General features: G+C 37.8%; 1 protein-coding gene across 3 annotated transcripts in view; it reads right to left on the reverse strand.

Annotated features, from left to right (window-relative positions):
• Positions 1 to 13,490, reverse strand: part of tenm3 (teneurin transmembrane protein 3) — a 452,242-nt gene that overhangs the window by 133,218 nt on the left and 305,534 nt on the right. For all 3 annotated transcript variants that reach the window (XM_036574879.1, XM_036574878.1, XM_036574880.1), the window contains 2 exons: positions 6,570 to 6,784; positions 1,571 to 1,781 (listed from right to left, as the gene is read on the reverse strand). In XM_036574879.1, coding sequence (XP_036430772.1) covers positions 1,571 to 1,781; positions 6,570 to 6,784 — 426 coding nt within the window. The remainder of the gene's footprint in view (positions 1 to 1,570; positions 1,782 to 6,569; positions 6,785 to 13,490) is intronic.

The following is a 13,490-nucleotide window of genomic DNA, read 5'->3' on the forward strand; positions in this document are numbered from 1 at the left end:
AATTGCTGTGAGGATTTGGTTATTTTTATTCAGAAGAGTAGTACTACTAGTACTAGTAGCACTCTGCTTTAACTGGTCACATTCAGTCAAAAAGTATCAAGACAGCCCTTCTAATTTGTGATGTTAGCAGAGCTGATCCCGACGTCCCCAGGGCCCTAAGCAAAATTCTGCAAAGTGGTCCTCCTACCTGACCTGTCAGCATCGACTGGAGGGGTATAAAGCCTCCCCAGCATGGCCTGTGGAGCAATGGAAATGGAATGAGGGAGCTCTATCCAACATCTTTGAGATGAGTGTCATATGTAATCTAACAAATCATCCAACATCAACTACTGACCTCATTCAGCGCTCTTGTGGCTGAATGCAATCAAATTCTCACAACAATGTTTAAACATCTACTGTAAAGCATTTCCAGAAGGGTAGAGATTTACTAGTAGAGAGTTACTGCACCAAAGAGGAGACAAATGTCCTATTAACCCTCTTACATGGCCAGGACCAGCCAGTGGCCCTAAAGTTTTTTATAATAAGCTTTATTATGTCCTGAGACTGGGATTTTAACAGGTTAATAGCACTGATTTCAGAAGAAACACTGGATAAGCAGGTGTCTACAAACTTCTGGACAAACAGTGTATATCCACTAAAACAACAACAGAGCATGATGCAGAATTTATTATTGTATATAAAAAAATGTTCTGCTGCAGGCTCGGGTATCCAAGAGCAACACTACATCTCCTCGTCAGTGGCGAAGAATGGCTATAACAGCCTCAGCTGTCAATACACTCATTAAGCAGGGGAGAAAGGTGTGTCTCCAGGAGAGCGGGCGGCGCAGCGTGTGACAGGGTAATGAAGTGAACCGCTCTGCTGTCGGCTGCAGTTATTACAGAGTGTCCACTGGCCTCATGCACACGCACACACACACACACACAAATGCTCAATCAATTTTCATTTTCAAAAGGTTAACTTATAAAACGGACACGAGCACACGCTGCAGCCCCTCTGCTAATTTCCTACATGTCGGGATCGGGTGATTGAATTGAAGAAAATTACTCCGACTGAAAGCTATTCTGATGACTACACAACAGAGAAAAAAGAGAGACAGAGAGAGAAAGAGAGAGAGAGCAGAGAGAGGGAGTTAGAGAGAGACAGAGGAAGAGAGAGAAGGAAGAGGAAGTAGAGAGAGAGAGAGTAGAAAGAGAGAGAGTGAAAGAGAGAATGAAAAGGCCTGTGGGTCACTAGGCAACGCTTTGATGTCGCTCCTGCCCACCAAACCACTTAAAGCTCAAATCGATAAAGTTCTGATGAGCATTACACACACACACACACACACACACACACAGGTGCTGTAATGGTGCTGTTTTAAAATGATAGTTCTGTGAAAAATCTACTTTACCCTTACACTCCAAATGTAGTTGACCAGCTAAGACATGTTTCGTGTCGGAAGTTCCTTCTTTAGTTTTAGACTAGAGCTACAAGTATAATGTAGATAATAAATAGAAGCAGACACCAAACTACTTATCTACATTGACTAATCGTCTATATTTGGGGAAAGAGGGGGAAACTCGATGATACTTACCTATGACAATGGTGTTGTAGGAGACTTGTTCTGTGTTTTTTCCATCATTGTAGAAGGCCAGGTGCCAGGTTCCTGAATCCAGGAAGCGGATGAATTCGGCCTCGTGGACACTGACTGACCGCGCTCTCCTCACTGATCCCTCCACCTCAACTAGTCCTCGCTTCTCCTTCGCTATCAGTCGACTACCATCCAGCAGCTCTACAAAGTCATACTGCACACACACACATTCAATTTAATTCAATTCAATTCAATTCAGTTCAATTCAATTTAATTCAACTGATTTGTTATAAGTGTTTTTGTTACTAGCCAGTACATAAAGCATGCTGTCTGTATACAGGTAAAAACAGGCTTGCCCAAGAAGTGGGCCACTTAAAGCATAATAATAATGATAATAACAGCAATAATAACAAGAAGGAGAAGAAGGAGAAGAAGAAGAACAAGAAGAAGAAGAAGATGAAAAAGAGAAGAAGAAGAAATGCACCACATACTGTGACGTTAAACTTTAGTTTCAAAATTTTCAATCCATACTACATTTGTGTTTATACGTAGAAGAGGAGATATTTTATTATAATTTAAATTTGACTGAGCTATCACTGGTGGTGGAATTTTGTTTGGTGAAAAGAAAAAAATCATGTTTCTTCTTGTTTTTTAACCTGTTGATATGCAGTGTAAAACAATCAAAGGCAATCTATTGTCTAACTATGTAATTAATTATTATAATTACATTTAAGCATAGTATAGCAAAGTATAGCATAGTATAGCAAAATGACAGCAATGCCTAGACTTTAAATAGTTAAATAGAGGCAATCAGATCAAATAGTGGAAAGACTTGTGACTTATGTACACACACATATGCATAAAAAAGATGAAATTCACACAAACACACGCACACGCACACACACACACACAAAAGATGAAAAAGTTCACTGAGGCACAGATAATAACCCACTTATAGTAAACGATCATTTTCAATTACATGCCAAATCAAAACACAGTTGAGCTGTTTTCACTCTACATTCCTATTATGGCGCTACAACAACCACGTTAAGTTTACATAACCAGCGGCATGCAAATTAGCTGCATTAAGTCAGGTGTAATTAATCTACACCCTTAAACGTATAGCATTAATCTAAAGCGTTTAATGCAGCTAATTCATGTCACTCGTTTAGAGGATCACGCGAACAACAATGAAGCTCACGTTGACACGAACAGTTATTGCAATTTCACCATGACCTCCACACATTCCCTGCGGTCCTAATTATTGAATGTTCTTCTGGTGTAACAGAGCAACACAGAGCCTGTCAATAACACACTAGCGACTGATTCACGTGCAAAAACCCATAGTCACGTTTAATCGCCCATGTGCCAACCTGCATGTTATGTCTGGACAGCTCTGATGCCAAGTGAATGTAAAATATGACAGAAAATTAGAGCTGTAATGAGTTCCATTTGCATTTTATATTTGAATTTTAATAGTGTGATTTTCATTAATTTTTTTAACACTATGCAATTTGGACTACGTAATCCATTTAAAATAATATTTATTTTGTATGTGTCACACAGATGTTTTAGTAGTTTTTGTTATTGTGTAACTGAGCTACCATTAGCATGGCGGTCATTTCTAACCTGCCTAATTTTTAATTAGCAATAACAACAAAGTGATTGTGTGGATCATATATATTATTATTATTTTAAATTAATAGAAGGCATATTGTTCTCAACAATTTCTCTAGGGTAAAAACAGAAGTTGATACACGTGTATGTACATAAGTTGTACATTACCAGTAATTACACTATTGTTAAATAATTGTTAATGTGTAACTATACAGTTATTGGTGACATTATAAAGTCCAAGTATCTTGTTTTTAAGTAAACAACACACCTATGAATTTTCAATAATTAGTGTCAGTGAGGCCTAACTGACTATGCCGAGCAATCACTGCAGCCTTACTTCACTGCCTGTAGAGTATAACCAGAGACATTAAAAATAAAGAGACTGCCCATCTTATCTTAAATTAGGAATCTTATCCTACAACAACTTATCTCAGGTTAGGAAATCTTAACCTGCTTGACTGAAGTCGACAATCGACTGTCATGTCTATTACCTAGCAAATTATATGTAATCAAAATAACGTCAAAAAAGTAAATTACAGTTGCCACTATCAGTATTAAAACGGTCAAAACAAAACTGAAGTGCAATAAAGTGGAGATTCCCCCTTGTGCTGTTTATTAGATCGTTGCTTCTCCCCAGTTTCAGTTTCCATTTCCCTAATGTTTTAGTCGTCCTGCGAGCCACATTCTCTTTCTTGAGTTTTCATTAATATTAACAAACAAAGATAATAAGAGAGCTGGAGACTGTGTCTGCAGTGTCTGAGATTTTTAAAACACAGAGTTAGAAAAGGAAAATACATCACAAGTGGAAGCACTGTTTTGCAGTAACCTATGAATAAATGTAATGTCATTATGGTAGCAGTGAAGTATGCTGCCTGTAACAGCTGCCTAAAAACAATAGAAATGAATGGTTAAAACAGAAGTTAGGATACTTGTCTTAAAGTTAGGACAGAATTTAGGAAATTTTGTTTAGTTAGGATGCTTTGGTAATACTGTTTTCTTATCTGGAGTTAGGACACATTTATGAACTTAAGAACTGTTGTTCTGTAATAGCTTCTGTCCTAAATTCAACTGAAGTTGTCATGGTAACGAAATAGATGAGATTGTAAGATAGCCCCAGTCTTGTATGGCTGGAAATAACTGCCTGGTGGCACTGCAAAGATGGCTGCTGCGTGAACAGACTTTCCTATAAGTGCTTTGGTATAACTGACCATGAAAGAATTCTTTCACTATTATTGTGGTGAAAAATTTCGAAGTATACACCTGCATTTAGCTTTTTGTATGTATATATATTTTTGAACTAACAGTATCACAATAAAAGAGGACCTATATAAAAACTTCAATTAGTAAAGCTGTGTGTGTGCATGTGTGAAGTCACTCTAATGTTTCTTGAACACTCATTTATGAGCCGTTTTTCAATGACGCTTTTATTCTTGTGAGAGACGGAAGAATAGTTTTAAAGAGACTCTCTACATTTCCTAGGTGCTTGATGACAGGTTTTTCTTTGGCTTTTGACAAGCTTTTCATAAAGAAAGTGAGAGAGAGAGAGAGAATTCTAACCACAACCAAGGTCTCTGATGAGTTTACCATTCTTCACTCTCATTTTACAGCACATTAAAAACACATATCTCTCTCAGACGACTGAGTATCTCGAGGAAAACAGAGAGAGAGAGAAACAAGGAGATGTTTCAATGTGCAGAAAAAAAGAAGCAGAAGTCTGCAGACTTCATCTTTCCTTTTGGTTTTTATCTGCTCATCCATTCGTCAATATCCCTTCATCCCGTCCTCTATACAGTCTTAAAGAAACATATTGATTCATCTGCAGCAATTAAAGGGACAAACTGGCAGTGTGGCTACGGCTATTGACTTCTATTGTGGAGTTTTCAGTTCCCCATTGCCTCCAATAAGAGCCGCTGATGATGTGCCAGACAAGGGCGTCACTGCTGTCAGAAAACATGACGTTCATCACAAAGGATGGAGCCCATTAGCAACATTATAATTTTTTTAATCAATGTCTTCAAGGATAATAATGGAATGAATCAGTACAATGATTATAAAGACAGTAACAACATTAACATTAAAATCTGCCCCCAGGGTTGCATGTCCACCTTGATCATAGTAATAGCATCACTATGTGGAATGGAGCATTCTTTGTTCTACCTTTAAAAACTTACATGCTGCCTTTATTATTGGATGCACCATGATAGTTAAATGAGTTACATGAAAATGTACCTATTTTCAGGTTTGAGCCACGGTCAAAGCCGTTGTAAAATCCACAATGTACCCACACCTATGACCGCCTCACAACAACTGAACTCTGTATTACTGTGCCACGGCACGAAAAAAACCCTTGCGCTGTTGCTAATAATCCTTGACCCTCATGATGCTCGCATGGACCTCCAAGTATATTGATGAAGTAAGAACCTGTTTTTTGTTTAAACTGAGGGACTTGCGACTTATGTTCTTAACTCCAACTAGGCTGGTTAGCTAGCTAACAGGCTAAACAACACCATCATTAATACCACAGGCTTGAATTAAAGCACTATAATTAACTGGAAAACAGCAGTATAAAAGTCAAAAAAATGTCACTTCAATGACTTGCACGCTTCAAATGTCATGTTTCAGTCAAAAGCAGCATCAAACCTAGGCTGAATCCCAAATGCCTCCGTACTCCCTAAATAGTGTGCTATGAAAGTTTAGAAATTCTAGCCTCTACAGCCAAATAGTGCATCACTTATTGAGTATGGATGTGGCTGAGTCCCAAAGGACTATTTCGTAGCTGTATTTTGCACGTTTGGGGCGCAGGATCCAGTACTTACATTCCAATGTAGTGCACTATGTAGAGAGCAGGGAGCCATTTGAGATTCAGCCCCAGCACGAGAAGAGGGTGCCACTGAATTAATCCTAAATAAGACTCGCAGTGGTAATTTGTGACCAAAAGTACCTATAAAGGTACTTGCATTAATCATCCTTACAGAGTAGATGACCAAATAGATGCAAAAATAACAGCTATCATCAGTAGGTAGTTATAAATACAAGTGGTACTTTTTCTGTTTTTTAATTAATTCTCTCAGTAACCACTCACAGACAAGGACTAATTATTCATCTTTGGAAGGCCTTACAAATTTTGAGTTGTTCATGCAGGGAATTTTATGCTAATAAATGATTTGGCCGGACTGGATTTAGAACAGTGATTTGCTATGGATGTTTAAACCTTCTAAGGCCCATCACCAAACAGTGCTGGGCTTCTGAATGCTGGTTACCTGGCTCAGGTGTATTAGGATCGAGTGTGAAACAAAACATGCAAAACTCTGGTCTGGAATGGATTTTATTGTGACATAGGGCTGCAATGTCTGAATAGGAGTGTATTTGGAGAGAGGTGTTTTACCTGTGTATGTGATGGTGGCAGGCCCTTGCGGCCGTACACCCCTACCAGGGCATCTCTGGGCACTGAGATGTTGAACTTTAGAGATTGTGGTTGGTCGATGAAAAGCTGCGAACGCCAGAACATTCCAGGGGGAACATCCTGCACAGCCCTCCGACCAATGTCCACCTCTCCGGTATCAATAGTGTTATTCTCCTGCACATACACACCCACTTTACCTAAAGAGAGAAAGAGAGAAAACAAGAGAGAGAGAGATCCTTAGACATATTTCCAAGTAATTTAGCCCCTATAAAACCCTTTAAACCCCTTAAAAGGGCCTGTATGTGGGTACACTCTCATAACTATCGAACTTGTACATTAGTCTAATAGTAGTTACTGCATTATTCATTGTACATACTGAATTGTTTGTAGTGAATACTAAATAGTTCATTATAATTAATGATTAATAAGCCTCAAGATAAATAACTGGACAACAACCCTGCAATTTATGGGGTTTAACTAAAACAAAACAACCGAAAAACACATGAAAAATGAATTTCCCTTTTAGCAACAACAAAATTCATGAAAATGTGATCATATTTTGAGGTTATGCATTTACAAAAATGGGAATAGAGAGAAAATAATGAAACAGTGGATTTCATAGAGACAAAAAACAGGACACCATTTTCTACACATTAAAGCTATTGTAATTCCTCTGTGTGTATGTGAGTTTGTGTGTGATTTCCAAAATGACTGATTCCACACTGGACAGGCAGCTGTCTTCTCCAGCCTTGGCATGGTTTAGCTAAGGGCTTAATTTAAAATTTGATTTTTAACTGGAACGATGTGTGAGTGTTTCTGCATTTCTCAGTCTGTTCTGGTATAGTCAATGCAGAAACACCAGACCCAGGAAGTGGATGCTAATTACTAAGTTGCTTTTTGGAAGGGGAAAGATTGTATACACCGGTGGGAGTGTTACTGCTGCAAACGCTGGTCACTGCAGCATTCAAATTAATATTTCAGCTATAAAATGTACAAAATTCAGTGTAATTTTGTCTATGTGTCCAGTGTGTCACACAGGGTCAGAGACCACACAAGCAAGTCAATTTGAGATTCCCTAACAACACTAGCTACTGTGCTCTTGTAAATGAATTTAATCACTTATAGTAAGATCCTACAACAGGTAGCTAGTGCAAGTAGGAAGCTGCATCTAGCTACGCTGTGTTAACAGTGGTTTTTAACCTTCATAATAGGCACTGTTAACACATTTAGAAAAGCTTAAATAACCTACTTGCCTGGAGTTTTGACTGGGATGTGAAGAAGAGGAACACGAGTAGCTGACATATACATATTGCTAACTCTGATTGGTACTGCGGCTGATCTAACATCACCTGCACCAATGAAGTCTCAGTCAACTCAAATCGAACAGAAGAAAGCAACAGTTTAAGTGCACAGTAAAAATACCAATAATAGCTGGAAGAAAAAAATGCAAAAAAGAGTAGATAGGAGCTTCAACCACTTAAAATTCCAGGCTTATTACACAGTAAGTGTTATTATTCAATAACTACATGGACTATGCAAACTGGCTGAGTTATTCTTTGTTTGTAGAAGTGTGTAGTAGACCCGCAGGTAGGCTATTTAAGGGGGTAATTAATAATGGTCCTAAGTGATATAATTCATGAAGTGAAGTGCGTAGTATCTTGTCCATACATTCAAGACGTAAAATAAATACCAGAAGGAGTGGACACAGAGCAGATTTTATTTGATGTGTGAGTGAGAAGCAAGTGAAGAGTGGGAAATCGAAAAACCCAGAGCAGAGCTGGAGTGACAACAGAATGCTTTGAGCGAACAGTGGAAATGCCGTTCAACTTCCACTCCAATGTACTCTGACTGGTACTGCTTAATTTATAACTCAGTACTGACTCGAACTTGCTCATATGAACTAACAGTCATAGAGTATCATAGACATGGTTTTACAGCGCTTTGCTACTAAAACTCTACATACATATCTGAAAGCTGAGCTTTTGCTGTAGCCAACACTGACTTAACTTGGATGAGTAAACATCCTGATGCTGATGTTTATTTCTGACAGAAATGGCTACATTGGCAGAACGACGGCATGCTCTAAACTGTACCTACACTGTGCATGAACAGTGTCCTTTCAATGTGATGTAACAACCACTTCATAATGTTTCTACAGTGAAGAAGTCACTGATTCATTTGAAATTTTGAACACTTTCATTTTTAGCAGGGTTTCTGTTTATTTTGTCCTTGCCAAACCATTAGTGAAACTGGCTTTACTGTACACAGAGATAGAGAGAAAAGCAGAAAATTTTATAATGAAATTATAAAAATTATATAGGAACATTCCTTCAAATAAAAACAAGTGGACTACCAAAAATAAACAGACCCCAGCCAAAACCGACTCTGGCCTGAATTTTGCCCAAAACCTGATGTTTTGTTGGGTCATCAGGCTGGGTAGCAGCCATCTAGACTTGGCTGATCAACTACAACTGGAGAAAAGGGGGAACTGAGAAAATTAGATTTTTGACCCAACCTTTTTAGAAGGGAAAGATTTTAAGCACCTGCAGAAGCATTGCGGCTGGATGATAATATAGCCTTAATGAGCTAGTAAGCTAACGTCTAGACATCATACAAGACACATTCAACCACATATGTGTAAGTGACTAGTATTTGGAGTACTATGACAGGCTGCGTAGAGAGAAACTAAATAAAAATAAACTGAGTGCATAGACTCTTTAATAAAGACCAGCTGCCATTAATATGCTATTAATTATTTCACAAAGGGCTTTCCAGGCTGGCTGACCACAAGCCTGTGGCTAATGGTAGACACATGAGCACACATTGGAGTGGATGAAAGCGCAATAAAGCCTACTAGGTCCCCTGCGGCCTCTACACCTATTCTTACATTTAGTTTAATTATTTCTCACTTGTAGCTTACTAAAACAATCTGTGGAAAGTGCAGATTCCAAACTTTCAGTCTATCATACATTTGTGATGTGACATTTGTAAGTATAATCCTGTTTCCAAAAGACTTGGGACGCTGTGCAAAATGTGAACAAAAAAAAATGCAATGATGTTCAAATCATTTAAACCATAAATTGAATTTAAAATATAATAGAGACAACATATCAAACATTGAAAGTGAGAAACTGTATTGTTTTTTGATGAATCTGATGCCAAAACAGTATTTATGTGTTAAAAGGCAGCACAAGACTGGTAAAGTTGTGGAATGCTAAAAAAGACAAGGGGTACATCTTACAACTAAATAGATTAATTGGTAACAGGTAAGTAAAATAATTGGGTATAAAAAAGCATCCCATAGATGCTGAGTCTTTCAGAAGTAAACATGGACAGGGGGTCACCACTCTGTGAAAGACTGCGCAGGTAAACAGAACAACCATTGAAGAAAAATGTTTCTCAAAGTAAAATAGCAATAAACTGGGGGATCCTCTACACTACATAATATTATTAAAAGTTTCAGAGAATGCACGATACAAGGCCGGAAACCAATACTGTCTGACTGTGATCTTTGGGCCTTCAGGTGGCACTCAATTAAAAACGATCCTGTAGTGCAAATCACTGCCTGTGAACACAGTTCAAAGCATCTACAAATGCAACTTTAACAAAGAAGAAACAATATATAAACAAGATCCAGAAACGCTGCTGCCTTCTCTGGGCCTGAGCTCATTTAAGATGGACCGAGACAAAGCAAAAAAGTTGCATTCTCTGGGCTTAGGAGGAGAGGGACCAGCCGGCTTGTTATCAGCACACAGCTCAAAAAAGGTGCATTAGTGCACATGGTACGGATGACTTGCACATCTGTAAAGGGCCCATTAATGCTGAATGATATATGCAGGTTTTAGAGCAACACATGCTTCCATCTAGATTACAGCTTTTTCAGGGAAGGCCTTGCTTACTTCAGCAAGACAATGCCAAATCACATTCTGTAAGTATCACAGCCACATGGCTCCGTAGTAAAAGAGTCTAGGTGCTAAACTGGCTTGCCTGCAGTCCAGACCTGTCACCACTGAAAACATTTGGAACATTAGAAAACAAAAATAAGACAAAGGAGACCCCAAACTGTTGAGCAGCCAAAATCCTATATCAAGCAAGAATAGAAAAACATTTTTTTGAAATGTGTTGCTGGCATCAAATTCAAAATCGGCATATATTTTCCAAAAACTATAAAATTTCTCAGTTTCAATATTTGATTTGTTGTCTTTTTATTATTTTCTACTAAATATAGGGTTTACATCATTTGCACATCACTGTATTCCATTTTTATTTACATTTTGCACAGCATCCCAAGTTCCCAACATCATAAAACAGGGTTGTACTTACAAACACAAAGGTTTTGTTGTGTGTACAGTCTTGTTTTGCAGCAATACATTACTGAATTAAATGTAATGTAGATGAACAGAATGTATAGCATGTTTATGGGATGTATACTGTTAATCCATAATACAGTGAATGTACAGCAAAACAACAATAATGCCACACTGAAAAAGTGATGCACTCATGCATGTCTTTGAAATCTGAAGAATTCCGGATTTTAGTTTTTAGTTTTAACTTTATTCTCAATGTTATACAGCTTTCTCAGTCATTTTACAGTGTTCTAGAGCTCTGTTCCTCATTGTAGACACATCTAAAATGTCATTCAAATAATTAGCATTTTACAACTTGCTAATTATTTGAAACCTGTAAGGCTGTACAGGATTATTTTATTAGAATTATTTTATATTTTTCAGCTTGCTTACTTTTGTACATATTTTAATCTAGTAAATTTGATACACCATTTTTAAGTGCAGACTAAGTGTTAATCTTAAATGCAGTATAGTCAAATAAATTACTCCATAAAGTCTTTCCAGGCTGGCAGTCTACATTCAGGACACTGACCACAAGTGTGTGACTAATGCAGTCAGCTGGACACATGAGGACACACACTGGAGTGAATGAAAGAGGAATGAAAGAGAAGCAAAGCTGCAGGCTTACACACAAGTGGGGGAGAGCTTACTGTGTATGTGTGTGTGTGTGTGTGTGTGTGTGTTTGTGTGTTTGTCTTCACTTCTTTCCTCTCCATCCTACTCTTTCTTTTGTTTGTTCTCCTCTCTTCTTTCTCTCCTTCTCTTCTCTTCTCTTGTCATCTTCTCCTTCTTTCTCTCCTCTCTTCTTTCTCTCCTTCTCTTCTCTTGTCATCTTCTCCTTCTTTCTCTCCCCTTCTCATTGTTTCTCCTCTCCCATTTTCTCCTCTTTTCTTATCTTCTCTTATCTTTATCAGTTCCTTCTTCTTCTTCTCCTTTCTCTCTCTTTGTCCCTTCTCTTCTTTCTCATGTTCTCTCATTCTTTTCCATTCATTTCTTCCACTCTCCTCTGTACCTTTTTCTTTTTTCTCCTGTCTACTCCTTCTACCTCCAGGCCTCCTCTTACTAATAACAACAATAATAATAATATCTTTATTTATAGAGCACTTTTCATACAGGTAGCAACACAAGGTGCATTTTCAGACAGGCAACAAAGCTTTAATTTAGGCATTAATTTAAAATCATATAAGGCAATAACACAGATCAAATTAAAAAGATAAATACTTAGAAACGATGCAGACTTTTAATTAAAAGCTAAGCGATTTTCAAGTGTTTCTTGTGTGCACTGAGCTTGACTGTCTAATAAAGGTGGAATTGAGTTCCACAGTTCAGAAGCATTAATAACTCTACTAGGCCTTCCTATGTTTTCCGTATTTTATAGAATGTATTTGCAGAACCTGTATTGGCCTGCAGATCTAAGATCATGTGGTGGAACATAAACAGACATAGATTCTGTGATGCTAGGTCATTTAGAGCTTTAAAAAATAACAGCAGAATTTTGAAATCTATCCTAAAAGATACAGGTTCAGCCAGTACAATTCTTTATGAGCTATGAGCTCTTTTTTGTTTTTGTTAGGATCCATGCTGCTGCATTTTGCACAATTGTACAACTTCTTCTCTTCAGCTTTCTCTCACTTTTTATTTAACCTGGAATCTCTCACTGTTGCGTAAACTAACTGTTAATCCAAGCAGGCTCGCCTTTCTGCCACCACCTGTGTGTGTGCATGTGTGTGTATGCTGTTTGTGAGTGTTAGAGAGAAATAGAGCTGCACATGCATACGGACATAATCCGGCACTTTCCACATCCAGCAAAGGCGGTGTAAGAGGAGTTGCAGTGTGTTTAAATATTAACATGATCAATACACTGCTCACACACAACACACTCTGTCTCAGATCTAGCACAGTGCTAGAACCTCTGAAAAATGGTGTGTGGAATGTACACAATTCATACAAAAATCCTGTAATCAGAACAAAGCACATTTAACCAGATTAAAATACTTTAAGGATGAAACTGTGGCCTTAACGAGCTAGTAAGCTAACGTCTAGACATTACACATGCACACATGGCATACTCCACCACATATGTGTAACTGGGGTTTGGAGTCCAATAACAGGCAGTATAGTAGAGAGAGTGGAAATAAAAATAGTCTGAGCTCATACACTCTTTAATAAAGACCATCTGGTATTAATATCCTATTAATTGTCATTAATTATCCCACAAAGGGCTTCCCAGGCTAGCTGACCACAAGCTTGTAGCTAATGCTAAACAAATGAGGACACACTGGAGTCGATATAAGAGCAATTAAGTCTTACAAGTTCCCCACTGCCTCTATGCCTCCTAAGAATATAGTGTATAGAGTAAATATATAGTATATAGTGAAAGAATATAGATCATAGTGACAAATATAGTGTATAATGCAAATACATAGTATATAGTGAAAGAACATTGTGTATAGTGTAATTGTAACAGTGTACAAAGTAAGAATGCAGTGTATAGTGAAAATGTATAACATTTATTAAGTCATTGAAAGGAGATGCTGCTGTCCACACACCATCCACA

The sequence above is a fragment of the Colossoma macropomum genome, unplaced genomic scaffold (genome assembly GCF_904425465.1).
Source record: "Colossoma macropomum unplaced genomic scaffold, Colossoma_macropomum, whole genome shotgun sequence".
NCBI classification, from domain to species: domain Eukaryota; kingdom Metazoa; phylum Chordata; class Actinopteri; order Characiformes; family Serrasalmidae; genus Colossoma; species Colossoma macropomum.